The following is a 21,604-nucleotide window of genomic DNA, read 5'->3' as shown; positions in this document are numbered from 1 at the left end:
ATTTTTAATTGGTCTAACAAAACAGGCACAGTCCTCTGGTGTGAACTGATTATTTGCTTTAGTTCCTCAGATGTTAGCTATGATGGTTGATCTGGAAGAGGATGAGGACTGGGCAAATGCTGATGAACTAGAAGATGATGATTTTGACAGGTAATGCACACTAGACTGAGTAAAGGTGGCTGGATAGGACTGTGCCCAGCTATCTACTGCTGTGTTCTCTGTAGAGCTGGAAGTTAAACTTTTCAACTTGGAATATGAAACACTTTGCCTTTCTATTGTTTTCATTTCTGTATCACATCACTATTTTTTTGGTGTATAATTTGAGTAAGTTTCATGTGTTCACTGAAAGCTTATAAAACAGATTTTCTAGTTTTGGGTTTTAATGTTGGTGGTTGTGGGGCTTAAACTCTGGACCTGGGCACTGTCTCTCAGCTCTTCAGCTCAAGGCCACTTGAGCTACAGCGCCACTTCCAGTTTTCTGGTGTGGTTACTTGGAGTTTAATCTCACAGACTTTCCTGCCCAGGCTGGCTTTGAATCGCGATCCTCAGATCTCAGCCTCCTGAGTAGCTAGGATTACAGGCGTGAGCCACCGCATCCAGCATTTCTAGTATTTTAAATAGTAAATAGTACATGAAACTATTTTGTAAAGAAAGATAATTGCAACAAAAAGAACAATCTGTCTATTCTAAAAACTTTAGAAGCAAGGCACCAAGGTTCCAAGCCAGCCCAGGCATGAAAGTCTAGGTCTGTGAGATTCTTAGCTCCAGTTAGCCAGCAAAGTCAAATGGAGTTATGGCCCCAGTGGGAGAGTGTTCACCTTGAGCAAAATACCTCAGGGACAACAGTCAAGCCCTGAGTTCAAGCTCCAGGACCAGTACCAAAAACAAAAATTCACTGTGTTGGAATATTATTTCTGTAATCTCAGCAAAGACTAAAGGTTTTATTGAAAGCCCTTTCCCCTTGTTTTTTTTTTTTTTTTTAATTGTATTTTATTTTATTTGAGAACATACTGTACAGAGGGGTTACAATTACATGGGCAGGATAATGCATACATTTCTTACCAAGCATTGCAGCCTCCTCCTTTGTTTACCCTTCACTTCCCTTCCCTGCCTCCCCCCTCCCCCCTCCCCTTGTTTTTGTACCAGTCCTGCAGCCTTGAACTCAGGGTTGGTGCTGTCCCTTCGCTCAAGGCTAGTGCTCTACCACTTGAGCCACAGATCTATTTCCACCTTTAATTGGAGATAAAGAGTCTTATAGACTCTCTTCTTGCCCTTGCCCAGGCTGGCTTCGAACCTCATTCTTCATTTCATCTCTCTCCTCCTAAATAGCTATAATTAAAAGTGTGAGCCATCTACACCCTAACCCTTTTCTTTCTATATGATGGTTTTGTTTTTTTGCCAATCATGCAGCTTGAATTCTGGGTTTGAGCACTGTCCCTGGACCTCTCTGTGCTCAAGGCTAGTTCTCTATCACTTGAGCCATAGCACCACTTGGAGCTTTTTCTATGACAGACTTTCCTGTCCAGGCTGGCTTTGAATCTCTATCCTCAGATCTCAACTTCCTAAATACTAGAAGTATAGGCATGAGCCACCATCGACTAGCCTGTTTTTTCTTTTTTTTTTTTTTAACCCACATCTTCAATACCATACAAAAACATGCTTACACTATTTCTCAGTCTTATTTTAATATGTGGTTAGAGATTTAGCCAGTACTGAGTGCTGTTTTCAGTGGATTCTGGCTGTTGACTGCATGGGTTTGTTTGTGTTTAGCAATGCAGTTGCAGGGGAGAGTGCATTAGACCGGATGGCCTGTGGCCTTGGTGGGAAGCTTGTACTGCCGATGATCAAGGAACACATCATGCAGATGCTTCAGAATCGTAAGCTGTGCTTCTTCATGTTCTACGAGAGCAGAATGTGGCTCTCTAAATCTTAAACACTTAGCAAATGCTTACGCTATTCTTAAAAATCAAACTTTGCCTATTTATAATGTTTAGCCTGACACATTTGACTGAAATTCTACATCATTTTTGGAACCATTATTTAATTTTTCCCTCCACAGAATTGGCATCATTGTATAGGGAAAAATTATTCTAAAGAAAACATGCAGATTTACTCAAACTTATTTAACTAGTTGTACAAAGGGGTTTCAGTTCAACAAATTAGTTTATTTGAATGTGCATGAAATATTAGTGTTTGACTCATATAGTCTCCTTTCAATACTGTTTTATCTCTTAAAGAAAAGGGGCTAGGGGTGGTGGCTCGGGTGGTAGAACAGTTGTCTAGGAAGCACAAGGCCTTGAATTCAGTCTCCAAGGAGTCTAACCAGACACTTCTGTCCATTTTTCTAGTTGTTCAGTATGTAGGAAATTTTGTTCTTTTCCAAATCAGAATAATTTTTAATTTTTCTACAAGCATGACATTGGTCATGTCCAAATTACTACTAGTCTTGTGAACATAACTCTTTTTCCACAGCTGACTGGAAGTACCGGCATGCAGGACTGATGGCCTTGTCTGCCATTGGGGAAGGGTGCCACCAGCAAATGGAAGGAATTCTAAATGAGATAGTAAATTTTGTATTGCTTTTCCTTCAGGATCCTGTAAGTACCAGTAGCTCTTTTGGTTCATAATTGTTACTCCTACTATAGTTACACACAAACAGTAATTTCTTTCCCTTACTAATGCAAAGGAACATTTTTATTGCAGCATCCAAGAGTGCGGTATGCAGCCTGCAATGCTGTTGGACAGATGGCTACAGATTTTGCACCCGGTTTCCAAAAGAAATTTCATGAGAAGGTAAATGACATGTCTTCACATAACTCTGGTCAGTGTCAGAAGAGAGGGGTAAGCATTTTAAACGCACACCCATGTGCTTCTACTCCTAGGTGATTGCAGCTCTGCTGCAGACCATGGAAGACCAAGGCAACCAACGGGTGCAGGCCCATGCAGCAGCCGCCCTCATTAACTTCACTGAGGACTGTCCCAAGTCGCTGCTTATTCCCTACTTAGATAACTTGGTAAAACATCTGCACTCCATAATGGTACTTAAACTTCAAGAGGTGAGTTTTGAGATCCTTCAGCTCTAAGATTAGGTTTATTAGATGGAGAAGACCTGGCAAAAGAGACTTTTCAGCAAGACAATCAGGACAAGAGGTTTAAGGCAGGCCAAGCTATTTCCTGTACAAGAAATCAGGCTCAATCTGAGCATAGGCTAATAGAATCCTGAACAACATAGTATCACAGTTTAGTAAATTAATATATAGGTTGCCTGGAAAATAAGGCAAGGGATTATCTGAATTTGAGGATGAGCCATCCTATGTTTTTGTTTAGTTTCCTTCTTTATTTTCAGTATTGGGGTTTGAGCTGGGTCCTTATACTTGCTAGGCAGATGGGCTGTCATTTGTGCCATTCCTCCCGCCTTTCGTGCTTATATGTGCTTCGGGAGATGAATGTGAAAAACAGAAGACTTGGAAGCAGGATTACAGCCATTGCTAGGGAGCTGTTCAAGCAAGAGATGATTCTCAAGACCATTTGTGGAGTTCAAACACCACTATCAAAGGAGAAAAAGATTGATCACGGGAAGCTTTAAATTCTTTCTGCCAATTTTAATTTAAAAGGTGGGGTTCTCCAGAAGCAAGGAAGAAATGTCAAACATTTCTTCTAACCACAGGGACAGAAATCAAGAATATGTGGCAATGATTTCCCATTTTGTTTAAATAATCAGACTGGCTCTCCAACTAGTGTTTTATTACAGGTTATGTACAAGGATGCAGCTTGACAATTGAGCAGTGTTAGTACAGCCGTGTGTGAACATTCTACTCTAAATGTGTGAGAGATGTGGATGAGAAAAGCAAAAATTGAGGCCCAGTTTGTTAAATACAAAGAGAGTGGATTAGTGCTGTAAAGATGAAGTGAATACTAAGGATATAGAAAATAAAAACTTCATTCTATAGGCTGTTGGTGTTAGATTCCCCAGGCATGAGCTTCCTATTGATTGCTATGAGAGTTAACTAATACTTAGTCTTTGTTATTGCTTCAAAAACCGTAGTCCATAGCACTTGACTGGTCAAAGGATAGGGAGGAGAGGCTGGGAAGATGACTCTAGTGTTAGAGTGCTTGCCTTGCATGCATGAGGCCCTGAGTTCAATTCCTCAGCACTACAGAAGCAGAAAAAGCCAGAAGTGGCACTGTGGTTCAAGTGTGTATGTAGAGCACTAGCCTTGAGCTGAAGAGTTCAGGGACAGCGCCCAGGCCCAGAGTTCAGGCCCCATGACTGGCAAAAAGAAAAAGAAAAAAGGACAGGGAGGAGATAGCCAAAGCAATAGAAGTTTGAAACAAATTCCTAAGTATTGTCTACTCACACAGCAGATTAATAATATTATCATCCAGGCACTGATAATATTCTACTGAGGCTGAGATCTGAGGGTCTTTTTTCTGCCCAGTCAGAAAAGTCAGATTAACCACTTTGAAAAGCATAGGTGGAACCTGTAGCTCAAAGTGGTAGAATGCTAGCCTAGAGCAAAAGAGCTCAGGGATAGCACCCTGGCCCTGAGTTCAAACCAAGCCCTACAACCAACCAATTATTTTAAAAAATGAAGAAATATAAGGGATAATGCTTTGTGAGTGCAAAAGAGATGAGTAAGACCAAGATTTGTACTCCAGAAACAGCTGTGCTTTTCAATAAGACCAAAAAAAAAAAAAAGTAATGGGTACTAAGTTAGGGGGAGGAGCAGGAACTACATAAATGGTTCATCATAGTTTAGTTTTTATGGGAATATACTGTAGTTTCTGCATTTTTAGCTTCTAGAAAGCTTCTTGCAGTTTAGAAAAACAAGAATATGGCGGGGTAGTGGCAACTTAAATATTTCTTCCAGTTTTTCATTCCATTTATTTTGTGCATCTTTTCTCATAGCTGATACAGAAAGGCACCAAGTTAGTTTTGGAACAAGTTGTGACATCCATTGCGTCAGTTGCAGATACTGCAGAAGAGAAATTTGTCCCTTATTATGATTTATTTATGCCATCACTGAAGCACATTGTTGAGAATGCAGTGCAGAAGGAACTTAGACTTCTGAGAGGAAAAACTATCGAATGCATCAGCCTTATTGGTCTGGCTGTTGGGAAGGAAAAAGTAAGTGATTTGTAGTCATGTGTTAAGTTTATTAATTAATTAATTAATTTTTGGGGGGGGGGGGTCCGGTCGTGAGGCCTGAACTCTGGGCCTGGGCGCTGTCCCTCAGCTCTTCAGCTCAAGGCTAGCGCTCTACCACTTGAGCCACAGCGCCACTTCCGGCTTTTTTCTTTTTGCTTATGTGGTGCTGGGAATCGAACCCAGAGCCTCAGGCATGCAAGACAAGCGCTCTACCACTGAGCCACCTTCCCAGCCCCATGTGTTAAGTTTATTATGTCTGCCCATGGGGCATTGAAGATAATGGAGATGTTTTGCCTTCTGGTAGTAAGCAAGGGTATTTTTCCTTCTCAGATTACTCCTGTTTTACATATAAGTAATTATCTGCATTTCTCAAAACTCAGTTATAGTTCAAGCCCCACGACCGACCAAAAAAAAAAGAAAAAACGCAGTTATAGGTCCCAGTGGTTCACACCTATAGTCCTAAGCAATCAGGAGGCTGAGATCTGAGGATTGTGCTTCATAGCCATCCTGGGCAGGAAAGTCCATGAGACACTTATCTCCAGTTAATCACCAGGATATCAGAAGTGGCTGGAAGTGGTGGAGTGCTAGCCTTGAGCAAAAGAGGTCAAGGACAGTGCTCAGGTTCTGAGTTCAAGCCCCACAACCTGCTCCTTCACCTCTACCCCCACCTGCATCCCCCCCAAAAAACACACCTCAGTTATGCTCATAACTACCTTTTTCTTTCCCATCTACCATTCAGTCTATCTTTCCCAAGAGGCACATAGAGTTTGGTCTCCATGTGTATGTACTTGCTTTCCTGGTAAATCCAAAGGCATCAAGTGTCCTGGGAGGGAAGTGATGAACATGTAACTTCAGAAAATAATTATCAAGAGCCATTGGCAGGTCTGTGGTTCTCAGCTAAACACCTCAGAGTAGTTCGAGCTGATCCGAAAGAACTTCTCATTGAACTTTTCCAGCTGCCCCTTGTCACTGTCAACATGGAATTTCTCTGTGTAATCTGTCCAAAGCAATTTCCAGATTCAGTTCTGAGATACTCAGACTATATTCAGACATGCACATGTCTCCACATCTGGCTTTTCACTTGATTATAAATGAAGATTGCCAGAACTACACAGTCAGTTGAACAACATGCATAAAATCTTCATGCTCTTAATTCTGTAGAGCAATTTAAAAATTTTTGGATAGATTTGAATTAAGTTTACTGCTTGAAACATATATGCCATTAGAAACATGAAATATATTTTCCTAGAATAAGAATTAAGTTGGCTTCAAGAATAAGAATTTCTTGCTATAATAATTTTAATGATGGGGTTTGACTTATGGGAAAAGTACATTCTCCCCCCTGTATTGTTTTCTGGTGGTTAATTGGAGCTGAGAGTCTCATAGACTTTCCTCCCGGGGCTGGCTTCGAACCGTGATCCTTACATCCCAGCTAGAATTACAGGCAGGAGCCACCAGCGCCTGGCAAAAGTATAGATTTTGTTTTTGTAGCTTTGTTGAACACAAAAAAAAACAAAATGAAGTGTGAGGAAGTGCCTCTGATGTGCTGCACACTGGTAACGCTGCTCTGTCCATATGTTGTCTAGTTCATGCAGGATGCATCAGATGTGATGCAGCTGTTGCTGAAGACCCAGACAGACTTCAATGATATGGAAGATGATGACCCTCAGGTAAGCAGGCGAAGCTGCATTAGCTTTGGTCTGTGAATAGCACAGACTTTTTTCCAGTCTTGGGACTTGAACTAAGGGTCTAGCTGCTGTCCTTGAGCTTCTTTGTCTCCAGGCTACCACTTAACTATTTTTGAGCCACAGCACCACTTACAGCCTTTTCTATTTATGTGATACTGAAGAATCAAACCCAAGGCTTTCATGCATGCTAGGCAGGCAAACACTCTACTACTAAGCCACATTCCCAACCCAATGTGACTGCTTTGTTTATACACTACTATTCACCCCTTCTGCTTTTTGAGCTGAGTTCTCACAGTGTATTGTCAGTGTCTCCTGCTTTCTCTTTCTGTCAAGTTGTGTCGCTCTTGAGCTTTGTCCTCTATGCATACTCCCAAAACCAGTGACATTCACAGTCATGGCTACAGACTTCCTGTGTATACTGTGTAAATCTTCCAAGGTTCATTTATCAACCACTTACTGAATATCTCCACTCAGCTGTCTGTCAGCTCTTTGAGTACCACATGATGTGTCAGAAGAGAAATGCAGAAACCAAACCCAATAATCTCAAAACCTGTAATGCTCTCTGCCTGTGAGCAGGTGTACATTTCATTAATTAGGAAACACACACACACTCTCTCTCTCTCTCTCTCTCTCTCTCTCTCTCTCTCTCTCTCTCTCCTGGCTAAATACTACATTTCTCAGTATGAGTCTCCTGATTAGTTCAGTCTTATGTCATAATCTTTTTTTGGGGGGAGAGGGGGTGTCCAGTCGTAGGGCCTGAACTCTGGGCCTGGGCGCTGTCCCTCAGCTCTTCAGCTCAAGGCTAGCGCTCTACCACTTGAGCCACAGTGCCACTTCCGGCTTTTTTTCTTTTTGATTATGTGGTGCTGAGGAATCGAACCCAGGGCCTCATGCATGCAAGGCAAGCGCTCTACCACTGAGCCACCTTCCCAGCCCTTGTCATAATCTTAAAGGTATTCCTAATGCCTGACATATAACAAGGTACTAGTGGTACCATGTTGTTTCCCAGTAGTTAAAATAGGGAAACATCATTTTGCTTTTTTCTTTGTCCTAGCCTTGAACAAAGGGCCTAAGCACTGGCCCTGAGCTGCTTTTGCTCACGGTTGGCACTCTACCACTTGAGCCACAGCTCTACTTTCATCTTAATCATTTTGCTAAGGAAGCATATTCCTTTAGGTACTTGCTTCTTTCCTAGGCAGTATGTGAATATGTAACTATACATGTACTTGCTATAACAGGTCAGTGAGGGTCCAGTGCGCTGGGTGGGGAGGTGGGGTAGAATGGTCGGGGGAAGAGGACAGGACCTGCTGTACACTGTGAGGAGGGTGGAGAGGACAGTGGCTGTTCCCTTTGCATCAGCCAGTACTTGAATGCCTTGCACCTGGAAAATAGCCAATGTGTATTTGTTGAGTGAATGAACATTTGCAATTAAAACTTTTTTTTCTTTGTGCCAGTCTCCTGAGTAGCTAGGATTACAGGCATGAGCCACCAGCACTGGCTTAAGACTTTCTTTAAAGCAAGAGGTGGGAATTGTGTTTGTTAGGTTTTATTGACATTTTTATAAGTGGGATGCCAGGCAGTAAGGAAAGTAGTTACAATTTCTTGAAATGATTCACGTTACTTGCTAGTCCTATCCCAGTGGATAAGAGTGTATAAGATTTCATTACTGATTGGAATACATTAGTATGTGATCTTTAGAAATGCATTTATTAAAGCTGATGAACATAACACTAACATTATTTCAGGGGCTGGGAAAGTGGCTCAGTGGTAGAGCGCTTGCCTTGCATGCATGAGGCCCTGGGTTTGATTCCTCAGCACCACATAAGCAAAAGGAAAAAAGCTGGAAGTGGCGCTGTGGTTCAAGTGGCAGAGCACTTGCCTTGGGCTGAAGAGCTGAGGGACAGCGCCCAGGCCCCGAGTTCAGGCCCCATGACTGGACCCAAAAACAAACATTATTTCAATGACAGGGAATGACTTTGATTATCTTCCTTACTGATTGTTTTTAAATGTGTTTTCTTTTCCCAGATCTCTTACATGATCTCAGCATGGGCCAGAATGTGCAAAATCCTTGGAAAAGAATTTCAGCAGTACCTTCCGGTGGTTATGGGCCCTTTGATGAAGACAGCTTCAATTAAGCCTGAAGTGGCCCTTTTAGACAGTAGGTGTCTTTGTAAGGACCGGTAACAGAGTTATAGTTTTTGGCTCTGCAGTTCTTATATGCATTTATTTGTTTTCTCTGTTACTAGCCCAAGACATGGAGAATATGAGTGATGACGATGGTTGGGAATTTGTGAACCTTGGAGACCAGCAAAGTTTTGGTATTAAAACTGCAGGACTAGAAGAAAAATCAACTGCGTGCCAGATGCTGGTAAAAAAAAAAAAAAAAAATCTTTATTAACTTTCATGTCCTCTCCTTTATATACATTTTAGAAATGTTACTAAAAAAATAACTACAAGATAAATTAATTTGAAAAGCTGTAAGGATATTCCTTTGAAAAGAAAATGCCTGTAATCCTAGATAATCAAGAGATCTTGATAATCAAGGAGGATCTTGTTTTGAAGCCAGCCTAGGCAGAAATGTCTGAGAGACTAGATGTCCGAGTAACCAGCAAAATGCCAGGCTGGAGGTGTGTGTGTCTCAAGTAGGGGATGCCAGCTGAGCAGACTAGCTTAGTTAGACTCTGAGTTGAAGTCTTAGTATACATACAAAAGAAAAAAATATGGACTGAACCCTTCATTATCTTTTTTTGGTTTGGTGTATGTGTGATGTTTTGTTTTGTTTTGTTGTTTTGGTCAGTTTTGGGGCTTGAATTCTAGGCCTAGGCACTATCCCTGAGCTCTTCAGCTCAAGGTTAGCACTCTACCACTTGAGCCCCAATGTCACTTCCAGTTTTCTGGTGATTTATTGGAGGTAAGAGTCATGGACTTTCCTGCCGGGACTGGCTTTGAACCATGATCTCAACCTCCTGAATAGTTAGGATTACAGGCATGAGCCACCAGCACCCTGCTATCTTTAGTTTTAATAATCAAAGTGCTTTTAAAGGATTGTTTAATTCTCTTTTGATAGATTGCAAAGCTCTGCTTTTTGTTCTATTCACTATTGACATGATTTTTTCTAATGATTTGCTAACATTGTTCGAGAACAAGGATCCTTTTTTTGTTCCTCATCAGACGGGTAATGTGCCCACGTCGTAACAAGGTTAAAAGGGAGGCACATATCATGCAAGCGTGTGAGAACCCAATTATCACACTCATGAACTGGAAAAGGATCAGAACAAGGATTCTTATTTGACCCAGATGGCCTCTAATTCTTGATCTTTCTGTCTCAGCTTCCAAGGTGCTAGGATTACACACCTGGCTCTGAAGTTTTAAAAAGATAAAAAATAAGCTAGGTGCTGGTGTCTCACCCCTTTAATCCTAGCTACTTAGGCTGAGATCTGAGACTAGTAGGAGAGGCAAGAAAGTCCATGAGACTCATATCTCCAATTAATCACCAGAAAGCCAGAAGTGGAACTGTGGTGGTAGAGCACTCCCCTAGAGTAAAAAAAGCTCAGGGCCAGTGCCTGAGACCTGATTTAAAGCCCTATGACCAGTCAAGTACAAAAAAACAGATGCTGATAGCTACTTTGGAGGCTGAGATCTGAGGATCAAGGTTCAAAGCCAGCCCAAGCTGAAAAGTCTGCGAAACTTATCTCCAATTAACCACAAAAAAAAAAAAAAAAAAAAAAAACCCAAGTGGTAGAGTCACTCACTATCCTTGTGCAAAAGAGCTCTGGGACAGCACCCTGGCTATGAGTTCAAGCACCATGACATACAGACATAAGCCAAGCACTGTGGTTCACTCATATAGTTTCAGCTACTCAGTAGTCTGAAGCACAATAAGCCAAGTAGTAAGTAGCCAGTCTGGGAAATCTCTAAAACAATAGTACAAAATATTTACAAGATTTGCAAAGTAAGTAATATACTACAGTTAACCTAAGTTTTCAGGGTTTTTTTGTTTCTTTGTTGTTGTTGTTTTTATTTATGTCAGTCCTAGGTGCTGTCCCTGCGGGTTTTTTGCTCAAGGCTAATGTTCTACCACCTGAGCCACAACACCACTTCCAGTTTTCTGGTGATTAATTGGAGATGAAGAGTCTCACAGACTTTCCTGCCCAGGCTGGCTTTGAACTTCAGTCCTCAGATCTAAGCCTCCGAGTAGGGTTAGGATTATAGGCAAGAGCCACCAGTACCCAGCAGTTTTCAGGTTTTGTGTTTTTAAAACCGACATTTTTTGTTTTAAATAGTTTCAAACTATTGAAACTTCTCCTTTTTTTTTTTTTTTTCTTTTTCTTTTTTTTTTTATTGTGAAAATACCGTACAGAGGGGTTACAATTACATGGGCAAGGTAATGAGTACATTTCTTACCAAGCATTGTTGCCTCCTCCTTTGTTTCCCCCCATCTCCCACCCCTCCCCCCATGGAAACTTTTCTAAATATCTCATAGGTAGTACCTATTCCAGCTTTTTTTTTTTCTGTTTTTAGAATATATTAGATAATAATTAGGAGAAAAATACAATGAGAAATACAAGTTCTATTCCAGCTTTTTTTTAAAAAAAAAAAATATCTTCTAGTAGTTGTACAAAGGATTTACAATTCAGCCAGCAAAGCAGTTTATGAATACAATGTATTCCAGCCTTTTTTTTTTTTTGTAGGATTCAAACTCATTATCTGATGCCAATGCTTATTGACAGGTACCCTACCATCTGAACCACACCTCTAGCTTTAATTGCATTTTTAAATTGGCTTAGTTACACAGGAGGAGATTTCATTGTTAGTTAAATCTCCACACGTATTCTAGTTGCTCCCTTTATCACACTAAAAAGAGCATTCCCAACAGGTGATTCCAGGATATCTATATTGATTTTTAAATTGAGGCTTACTTGAATGTCCTACTTGCAGCTTTAAATATAGTTGTACTCCAGTGGAGTTGGAATGTTATGGGGCCCTTGTTAACAAGAGCTGGGGGTATCACTCGGTGCTGGTGTGCCTGCCTGTACCTGTAAGAGCTGTGTTTGACCTCTGCCACTGAAGGGATAATAAAAGGCTATAAATGGATCTTGATTGCTTTTCCAATGTTTTGGTTCTCAGGTTTGCTATGCAAAGGAATTAAAGGAAGGTTTTGTGGAATACACTGAGCAGGTGGTCAAACTGATGGTTCCTTTACTGAAATTTTATTTCCATGATGATATCCTTTGACCATGGACTGCAAAACATGGCTAGATTGGGTAAAATTAACTTGTTAGAGTGTTACTTTGTGTGACCTGAAGCATACATCACCATATTGTTTGTGTTTACAGTAGCTGTAGGTGCAGGGATAATATACTTGTTCTCTGCATGTGTTTTTATTCCTTTCACCTTGTGCCAAAAATCATGAAAAAAGAAATGTGAAATGGGGCTGGGAATGTGGCTAGCATGCGTAAAGCCCTGGGTTCGATTCCTTGGTACCACATAAACAGAAAAGACTCCCTTTGGGAGTCATTTAGTGATTGTATTTCCTTAACACCAAAACGTGTTCGAGTGGCGGCAGCAGAGTCCATGCCTCTTCTTCTGGAATGTGCCAGAGTCCGTGGTCCTGAGTACCTCACACAGATGTGGCATTTCATGTGTGATGCTCTGATCAAGGCCATCGGCACTGAACCAGACTCGGACGTCCTCTCCGAAATCATGCATTCTTTCGCAAAGGTGGGAATACATTTTTCTTACAATATTTTCCCCTAACATTGGTAAGGTAGTGATTAATACTAGTTTTGCTTAAGAAACTAAATGGAAGCCAGGGATTTTTAAGTATGGTATAATGTAAGTAATTGCTTTATTGAACGTTCAGTCCACTGAAGATATGTTAATGTTTTGTTTGTTTAGGAGTGTGCATTGGAGAAGTGGTAAGTCTGCCCTGGAAGGTCATTACCGCAGAGGGTCGGAGGCACTGTGAGTGCATTCCTTGGAAACAAAAGAAATTCCAGTGTTCTTGTAGTCAGTCCCACTACTGTACCCATCTGAACACTACTGGCAATTCAGGCTACTTTCTATCCCATTCACTGGCCCTGGTTGCCTGGTTTGTGCTGTCAATAGCTTCAGTTAGTCTACTGCAGAACTTCTTTTGGGGGTTGGGTCTTACTGTGTGGCCCAGGCCAAGCTTGATTCTCCTATGTCAGTGTCTCCCATTCTGGATTACAGGTACATGCTACCATGAGCAACTTGGAAATCCCTCTTCTTTTCCTCCTAGTTCCTTCTTTGTGGCTATTGCGTCCTTTCCCTACTCATTCACATCCACAGTTCTCTAGCATGCTCCGAGGCTGTAAGGGTTCTTCCCTTTGTCATCATTTATACTCCTGCAGTTTAGTTTCCTCCCTTCCAGTGAATGCCTTCATGGCTCCTCCCAAACCACTTGCCTCCACCCCACTCACCTGCCCTGCCCGTTCGGACACTTGTTACCCTCTGTTCAGTTCATGTTTGCACTGGGTTGAGGGCTTAGGAATTTTGCTCTTTGGGAGCTGGCTTTGTCTTCTCCACCTTGGAATGCTCAAGAACCAGGATAATGTGCCTGGTACGCATTTGAAAGGGGTGCTTCTAATTTCTCCTCAAAAAGCTCTCCTCATGCCAGGCGTGGTGGCTCACACCTGTAATCCTAGCTACTCAGGAAGCTGAGATCTGAGGATTATGGTTCAAAGCCAGCCTGGGCAAGAAAGTCCATGAGACTCTTATCTCCAGTTAACCACCAGAAAACCAGAAGTGGCAATGTGACTCAAGTGGTAGAGCACTTGTCTTGAGCTGAAGAGCTCAGGGACAGTGCCTATGCCCGGAGTTCAAGCCCCACGACCAATAAAAAAAAAAGGCTCTACATATCTATTTACTTAACCAGTCATCTTCTAGGATATTCAACTGCATTCCTATTTCCCAGACTTGTGCCTTAATGCAAGGAAACTTTCTGTTACAATCCCTTGCCTCTTATGGGTGCTCTCTGTCTTGGACCCATTAGTGCATTGAAGTCATGGGAGACGGATGCCTTAACAACGAGCACTTCGAAGAACTCGGGGGCATATTGAAGGCAAAGCTTGAAGAACATTTTAAAAATCAAGAATTACGGCAGGGTAAGTTTGTCGTGCTTTTATTTCTGAGAAATCCTTGATATCCTTAGTGACCATTTATAAATATTTGTTTGGGTGTTGTTTTAGTTAAAAGACAAGATGAAGACTATGATGAACAGGTTGAAGAGTCACTACAAGATGAGGTAATTACTCCTGCACTTCATTTACCATCATTTGCATACAAGTTTTAAATGCGTTTGTTTCTGGTTCCTCCTACTTGCATTCTGACATTTGGAAGTCTTTGGCAGAAGGTGATGGAATTTCATGTGATTGGAAATGAACTGGTCTTGGGTGCTATGTGTGTACGCTTTATTCAGTGCCTCATGCCCCACAGTGCAGTGCTTTCTTCACATGTGTTGCTCACATCAGCTGTTGGGTTTGGTACTGTTCTGTCATGTTCAATATTAGTGACCTCAGTTGGCACACTCAGCTGGTAGTTCTTGCCTCACAAGCATGAGGCCCTTGAATTCAAAGCCCAGGGCTATATTAAAAAGAAGTAGAACTATGAATCACCTCACACACCAACAAGTGTTGACAGTCTGAAGCTTTCTTTGCAGTGTTAAGTCAGTTCGCTTTTCATCCAATTTCAGCTGTGTGGTTACAACATCTGTGGCCCTCTGCTGGGCCAGCACTTGCTGTTCAGGTGCCTCCCTTGCCCGATGCCGCTGCTGCTAGGCTCAAGTCCCTAAGCTTCCCACCAAACCTACTCCAGAGTGAAGGAGCTGTGTCAAAAAACAAAAACAGACAATCAGATTAATGCTTAACCATCCTCCACTAAGTATATTCCAGGAAAATCTTTGCAATCAGTGTGATGTTTATCATATCCTTTTTTTAAATTGATATGACAATCTTCAAGATTATTTTGGTCTCTAAAATTTAGTCCCTAGATGTTTTGTTTCTGTTGTTGGTTGTGGAGCCTGAATTCTGGGTTTGGGGTGCTGTCCCTCAGCTCTTAAGTTCAAGGCTAGTGCTCAACCACTTGAGCCACAGTGCCACTTCTGGCCTTTTCTGCTTATATGGTACTGAGGAATTGAACCCAGGACCTCATGCATAGAAGGCAAGCACTGTGCCAACCACTGTGCTACCACTGAGCCAACTTCCTATCCCCTAGTCTCTAGTTTCTTGATAATATGCTCTTAAAACAGGAAAGAATTTTTTTTTAAATAACTGTTGGTACTGGTACTAGAAATGACATTTTTAACTCATCTGAGAGTGAATTGTTGTATTTCTCTTTTAGGATGATAATGATGTTTATATTCTGACCAAAGTGTCAGACATTTTACACTCAATATTCAGTAGCTACAAGGAAAAGGTGTTGCCATGGTTTGAGCAGCTGCTTCCATTAATTGTCAACCTAATAGTAAGTACTACCCTGTCTACCTGAGACTTTTTTTTTTTACTTTTATTTTGTTCTAAAGGTGATTACAGAAGGGCTACAGCTACATAAGTAAGGTAATAGATAATGAGTACATTTCTTTTTTTTTTTAATTTAATTTTATTTGTGAACATACTGTACAGAGGAGTTACAATTTACATGGGCAGGATAATGCGTACGTTTCTTACCAAGCATTGCAGCCTCCTCCTTTGTTTACCCTTCACATCCCTTCCCAGCCTCCCCCCTCCCCCCCAATCCCAATCCTTCTCCTTCCCCCCTTCCCCCCCCCCCCCGCACCGATGAATGAGTATACATTTCTTGTCGAACATTGTTACCCCCTCCCTCATTTTTTTCCTACTTTGCCTTCCTCCAACTCCTTCCCCCTTCCTGAGACTTTTTTAACTATAATGTATTGTCTTGTATGTGATCTTAATAGAGTCTTGAAAATTGCTAATTACGTTTTCCATGGAGCAGTTACAGTACATTCTAAAGACATACAAGTGGTTTTTCATTACTTCAGACTAGTATGCCCTTTTAAATGAGCAGACACAGAATGACTACATTTTTTTAGTGTACCATAGAAAATTCCTGATTGTCACAGATTATGGATAAATAGCTTCTATGTTTGATTTTTGTTTTGTGGACTTTATTTGGAAACGATTTCAGGTTCATCAAAGTAAGCAGAACGTACAGATCTTCCTTCTTCCCCACAGCACATGGCTCCCTGTTAGCATCCTCCCCCAAAGTGGTGCACTGTGTCACATGATGAGCCTGTGCTGACACGCCATGATATAATGCCTTTATGTTTTCAGTTTTGTATTTTTGTCAGTGGTGGGGCTTGAACTCTGGGTCTGGGCACTTTCCCTCAGCTCTTCAGCTCAAGGCAAGCACTCTACCATTTCAGACACAGTGCCACACGTCCTGTTTTTCTGGTGGTTAATTGGAGATGAGTCTTACGGACTTTCTGCCCAGGCTGACTTTGAACCTCGATCCTCAGATCTCAGCCCCCAGAGTAGCTAGGGTGACAGGCATGAGCCTGGGGGCCGCTGGCTCACACCTATCATTCTAGCTACTCTAGAGGCTGAGATCTGAGGATGTGGCTCAAAGCCAGCCTGGGCAGAAAAGTTCATGAGACTCTTATCTCCAGTAAACCACTCAGGAAAGAGCTAGAAATGGTGCTGTGGCTTAAGTGGTACAGTACTAGCCTTGAGTACAAAGATACTCAGGGACAGTCCCCTGGCCCTGAGTTTAAGCCCCAGGACTAGCAAAAACAAAATTAAAAAAAATGAATAATTAAGCCATCATCACATACCTAGAATATATTTAAAAAGGAATAGCCACACATAACCTAGCTTATTGAATATCTCCCCCCCCTTTTTTTATATTGCTATATTTTATTATTTAGGATTATGCTTGTCTTCTAGAGAGTGTGGGGTGGCAAAATACTTTCACCATATTGTCCAGGCCTGGCTTTAAGCCATCCTGTTGGGTAACAAGGCATGGAGTCCCACACTGCACCTGCCTACCTTGACTTCCCTACAAAGTAGATTTGTTCACGTCACTGTTTCCCTTTGCCTGTGTCAGTTACATCTATGTAAGTAGTGAATATTTCTTGCCATTCCTATCGTATACCAGTCTACAGGTAAAACAATCTCTTTTTTTGTAGTGTCCACATAGACCCTGGCCAGACAGACAATGGGGCTTGTGCATCTTTGATGATGTCATAGAACACTGTAGTCCAGCCTCATTTAAGTATGCAGAATATTTCTTACGGCCAATGCTCCAGTACGTATGTGATAACAGCCCAGAGGTCAGACAGGCAGCAGCATATGGCCTGGGAGTCATGGCACAGTACGGTGGAGATAACTATCGCCCTTTCTGTACAGGTACTTTTGTTTATCATCCTGCATGCATTTCATTGCAGACATGCTTCTTGCGCCTACTTGGTTTCCTTTGTCATAGCCCTAAATATTCGCCTCTTCAAATACCTCCTTTATAGTGCTTAAGAGTTTATTCTTGAGCTGGGTGTTGATATCTCCGATGTGAGGATTGCAGTTCAAAGTCAGCCCAGGTATGAAATTCCATGAGACTCTTATCTCCAATTAACACCAGAAGTAGAGAGGTGACTCTTGGCTGTAGAACACAGGCCTTGAGCACAAAAGCTCAGGGACAGTACCCACGCCCTGAGTTCACACCCTAGGACTAGCACAAAAGAGGAAAAGAAAAAAAGCCAGATGTGGATGGCTCACGCCTATAATGGTAGCTACTCAGGAAGCTGAGATGTGAGGATCACAGTTCAAAGCCAACCCTGGCAGGAAAGTCCATGAGATTATCTCCAGTTAACCACCAGAAAACCAGAAGTGTGGTACTGTGACTCAAGTGGTAGAGCGCTCGCCTTGAGCTGAAGAGCTGAGGGACAGCGCACAGGCCCAGAGTTCAAGCCCCACACCAACCAAAAATAAAAAATATGAGTTAATTTTTAGCTAGGCACCAGTGGTTCATACTTAACAATCCCAGCTACTTGGAAAGCTGAGATTTGAAAATTGCAATTTGGAGCATGCCTGGGTAGACAAGAAATTCCGTTTTTACCTCCAAATAGCCACAAAAAAGCCAGAGGTGGGAGGTGTGGCTCAAGCAGTAAAGCACCAGTCATAAGCAAAAAAGCTGAGAGCTCAAGGCCTTGTAGAAATGGAAATGAAACCCAAGTAGAATCAAAGCCGCCTCTACTGTAGCCTTTCCTGGCTGTATCTCACTTGGAATTTGGCCCGTGGCCTTAGCAGAGGACTTTTTACACTCTAGGGAATAGAGGTCTTAAAACTTGAGTCCCCTTGGGTGATGAGCAGTGTTGTCGCTGGGTCCCTATGAGGTACTAGCACCCCTGACGAAGCCTGGTATCCCCCTCGCTCCCATTCTGAGCACAGAACTTCCTTTCACATTTCTCTATCCTTAAATAATAAGCAGATCCCAAATATAGTTATTCATATTCATTTGTATAAAAATGGGAGTTTTAACTGGCCTTTCTCGCAATGCTGCTTTCAGAAGCACTTCCGCTGCTTGTGAGAGTTATTCAGTCTGCGGATTCTAAGACCAAAGAAAATGTCAATGCCACAGAGAACTGCATCTCAGCAGTAGGCAAAATGATGAAGTTCAAGCCCGACTGTGTAAACGTTGAAGAAGTCCTGCCACACTGGTTGTCTTGGCTGCCTCTACATGAAGATAAGGAAGAAGCTGTTCAGACTTTCAGTTACCTGTGCGACTTGATTGAAAGGTAAGAAGCCCAGTAATTTGTACTGCTGAGTTGTGTATGATGGAATTAAATTTAATAGTTGAGGGTACTTTAGAAAATGTCCTAAAGTTACCAAATACATTGTTAATGACATTATTTGACCCTCTAGAATTTCGGTGCTTTTTATTCAAAAAGTACATCAGCAGGCCATCACGAATCTTACTTCCAGCTGTGGTGGTATTTATCCTGTTTTAGGCCCCTGAGTATATCAGAGGTGAGCAACAGAGACTGAACTATAGGAGCTTCTGAGATCAAACCCGTATTGTTTGTGTCTGTTTTCTAAGTCTGCATTCCCCTGTTACTAGTTCACTCTTGGCTCTATCACTGTTGTTATTGTTTTTAGCATGAATAAACCCAGCAAAACCACTGGACTTGCAGCAGGCCTATATTCCTTCATGATACACAAGTGCTGTGCTAGTGCCTCGGCTGGCAGGTAGACGCTGTGCAGAATAGGATAGCTGGCCTCCACCTGAAACCCGTTCTCCGGGCTGTTGGGTCATCTGAGAAGTGACTACTGTTACCCTCAGTGACAAAGACTACAATTCCACTTACATTTACCTGTGTTTTTCCATTGCCGCTACCTGGAATTTATTTCCCCATTTACTCTTGAAATACTCTTTCTGGTTTTGTTTTTGTTTGGGTTTTTTTTTTTTTTTGCCAGTCCTGGGGTCTGAATTCAGGGCTTGGGCCCTGTTTCTGCGCTGCTTTTGCTCAAGGCTAGTACTTAAGCCACAGCACCATTTGTGGCTTTTTCTGTGTATGTGGTACTGAGGAATCGAACTCAGGGCTTCATGCATGGTAGGCAAGCGGCAAGCACTCTACCATTAAGCCATCTTCCCAGCCTTCTTCATCTCTCTTTGAACTTCAGATTTATCTTAGTTGATGTCCAAAAAGTTAGTAAAACTGCCTTTCCTTTTGTTAATGCATTGAATTATTTATAAAGCTCTTAGCATATTTTATAAGTTCCATTTGTGAAGGTGTATTTTTCTTTTGCCAGTAACCACCCAATCGTCCTTGGCCCAAACAATTCCAATCTGCCCAAAATATTCAGCATAATCGCCGAAGGAGAAATGCACGAGGCCATTAAACATGAAGACCCTTGTGCCAAACGTCTGGCCAATGTCGTTCGCCAAGTACAGGTAAGCTAATTTGGTTGAATTAGGAAGACTGAAGTAGACTTTTTCTTTCTCAGGGTCCCCGCCCACCCTACTCTGTGTTAGAAATTGAGAAAAGGGCATTTTATCTTACCTCAATTGGATTATCCATATGACCCCATTTTGTTAGAAGGAAAATTTTCTTAAATTTGGGACATTTTAAGCCTCTCAGTGTGTGCATGGCGTATATTCATCATGTAGTTGTTTTGTTTATCTGAAGGGAAAGAAAGATAAGATGTAATAGTTGTTAGCTTATTGTGGTTGCTCATGCCTGTGATTATAACTACTCAGGAAGCTGAAATGAGAAGGCCTGTGGTTCTAGACCAGCTTAGGCAAAAAGTTCAGGAGACTACAATCTTATCCAATAAAAAAGCGGGCGTGGTGGCATGTGACTGTCATGCAAGCTGTGGGGGGAACATAAATAGAATCACAGTTCCAGCCAGCCTGGCAATGCTGAGTAAACCCTGATCAGAAACAAAAGCAAGAAGGACTAGAAGTGTGGCTCAAGGAGTAGAAAAACTGCCTTAGGAAGCACAAGGCACTCTAATATCACCTAAGGGGGGGAAAAGTAGCAAGTGGAGCCCAAGCACTAGTGGTTCATGCCTATAATCCTAGCTACTCAGGGGGCTAAGATCTAGAATCATAGTTCAAAGCCAGCCTGGGTAGGAAAGACTCTTCTCTTCAGTTAACTACCATAAACTGAAAGTGGCACTGTGTCTCAAAGTGGTAGGAACAGTAGCCTTGGGCAAAAGAGCTGGAGCACAGTGCCCAGGCCCTGATCTCAAGCCCCACAGCCAACAAGCAAACAAAAAGCGCAGCATTCATCACTTCCTGAATGCATATGTTGTTTTGGTTACTTTAAGATCTCAATAGCTAGTGTAGCTTTATCAGTGCAAAGGGGAAGAAATTTTTCTATAAACTATGCAAACTTTGAAGAGAGGAACAGATTTCTTGCTTTTGCACTAATAGTCTTGAAATTAAGGTAGCCAGGGAAACCGTGTTGTCACATTTCGGTCTGTGCATGATGATGACTTAAGTCCCGCAGGCCATCCCTTCCCTCTGTCTAATCACTCCGCCGTGTTTTTTTTTTCTTCTAGACTTCTGGAGGATTGTGGACTGAATGCATAGCACAGCTCAGTCCAGAGCAGCAGGCAGCCATACAAGAGCTCCTGAACTCTGCTTGAAGGGCCTTAATATCACCCACCAGAAAACTAACTCCAAATAAACGTTTACCCTTTTGTTTAGGTTTCTTTGTTTTGTTTCTGAGCAGGAGAGAGCGGTAGTGTTGTGTGTAGGCCATTCTTCGGGAGAGGAGAGCCAAGAGCAGGAGCAGCCCCGTGCAGAGTGGAATTACAGTGGATTCTGGCAGCCCACTGAGGGAGTTGCCTGCAAACCCTGCAGTACACTGAAGAGTATTTTTCTATTGCTATCTCCCCCCACCCATGTGAGGGGAGAGGGAAATAAAATTAGTTTTTCTCAGTAGACATAAGGACATTTAAGGAAAAACAGCTTTAAGATCAATTAATCAGCATAGATGTGTGTTAAATCACTATTCACCCAAGTGTTCGTTCTATCAATTGGAGTGAGTCATTTGTGGGATAGAAAGATGCCTTCCACCCAGCAAACCAAGTGGGTGCAGAAGCCCGATACAAACCACAAGCGTGAGGATGTCATAGTTGATGTCTCCTTTGGTTCTGTTTCCCCAAACGTCTCACGCAGTGACTGGCCGGGAGGCTTGCGCTACCCGCCCGGAGTGTGACGTGTCATTGGCTTGTCTGACAGTCATCTCATTTCACTCCTCAATAAACGTTGACTACAAAAGACGCTT

At 42.1% G+C, this 21,604-nt stretch overlaps 1 protein-coding gene and 1 non-coding gene across 3 annotated transcripts in view; one reads left to right on the top strand and one right to left on the bottom strand.

Annotated features, from left to right (window-relative positions):
• The window catches only part of Ipo5 (importin 5), a 58,754-nt gene extending 37,734 nt beyond the window's left edge, over positions 1 to 21,020 (top strand). For both annotated transcript variants that reach the window (XM_070002709.1, XM_070002710.1), the window contains exons 11-28: positions 63 to 150; positions 1,771 to 1,877; positions 2,473 to 2,597; positions 2,704 to 2,793; positions 2,883 to 3,056; positions 4,910 to 5,128; positions 6,736 to 6,819; positions 8,863 to 8,995; positions 9,084 to 9,205; positions 11,965 to 12,061; positions 12,386 to 12,558; positions 13,853 to 13,964; positions 14,049 to 14,104; positions 15,199 to 15,321; positions 17,003 to 17,222; positions 18,376 to 18,604; positions 19,620 to 19,761; positions 20,874 to 21,020. In XM_070002709.1, the coding sequence (XP_069858810.1) occupies positions 63 to 150; positions 1,771 to 1,877; positions 2,473 to 2,597; positions 2,704 to 2,793; positions 2,883 to 3,056; positions 4,910 to 5,128; positions 6,736 to 6,819; positions 8,863 to 8,995; positions 9,084 to 9,205; positions 11,965 to 12,061; positions 12,386 to 12,558; positions 13,853 to 13,964; positions 14,049 to 14,104; positions 15,199 to 15,321; positions 17,003 to 17,222; positions 18,376 to 18,604; positions 19,620 to 19,761; positions 20,874 to 20,960 (2,381 nt within the window). In that variant the 3' untranslated portion in view covers positions 20,961 to 21,020. The remainder of the gene's footprint in view (positions 1 to 62; positions 151 to 1,770; positions 1,878 to 2,472; positions 2,598 to 2,703; positions 2,794 to 2,882; positions 3,057 to 4,909; positions 5,129 to 6,735; positions 6,820 to 8,862; positions 8,996 to 9,083; positions 9,206 to 11,964; positions 12,062 to 12,385; positions 12,559 to 13,852; positions 13,965 to 14,048; positions 14,105 to 15,198; positions 15,322 to 17,002; positions 17,223 to 18,375; positions 18,605 to 19,619; positions 19,762 to 20,873) is intronic.
• LOC138814384 (small nucleolar RNA U13) lies at positions 10,003 to 10,107 on the bottom strand. The gene has a single exon (XR_011367965.1). It is a non-coding gene; the product is annotated as a small nucleolar RNA U13 (small nucleolar RNA).
• Positions 21,021 to 21,604: the final 584 nt, after the last annotated feature.

The sequence above is a fragment of the Dipodomys merriami genome, unplaced genomic scaffold (genome assembly GCF_024711535.1).
Source record: "Dipodomys merriami isolate MVZ:Mamm:240054 unplaced genomic scaffold, mDipMer1.0.p SCAF_6, whole genome shotgun sequence".
NCBI classification, from domain to species: Eukaryota; Metazoa; Chordata; class Mammalia; order Rodentia; family Heteromyidae; genus Dipodomys; species Dipodomys merriami.
This window is presented reverse-complemented; position numbering and strand designations above follow the sequence as displayed.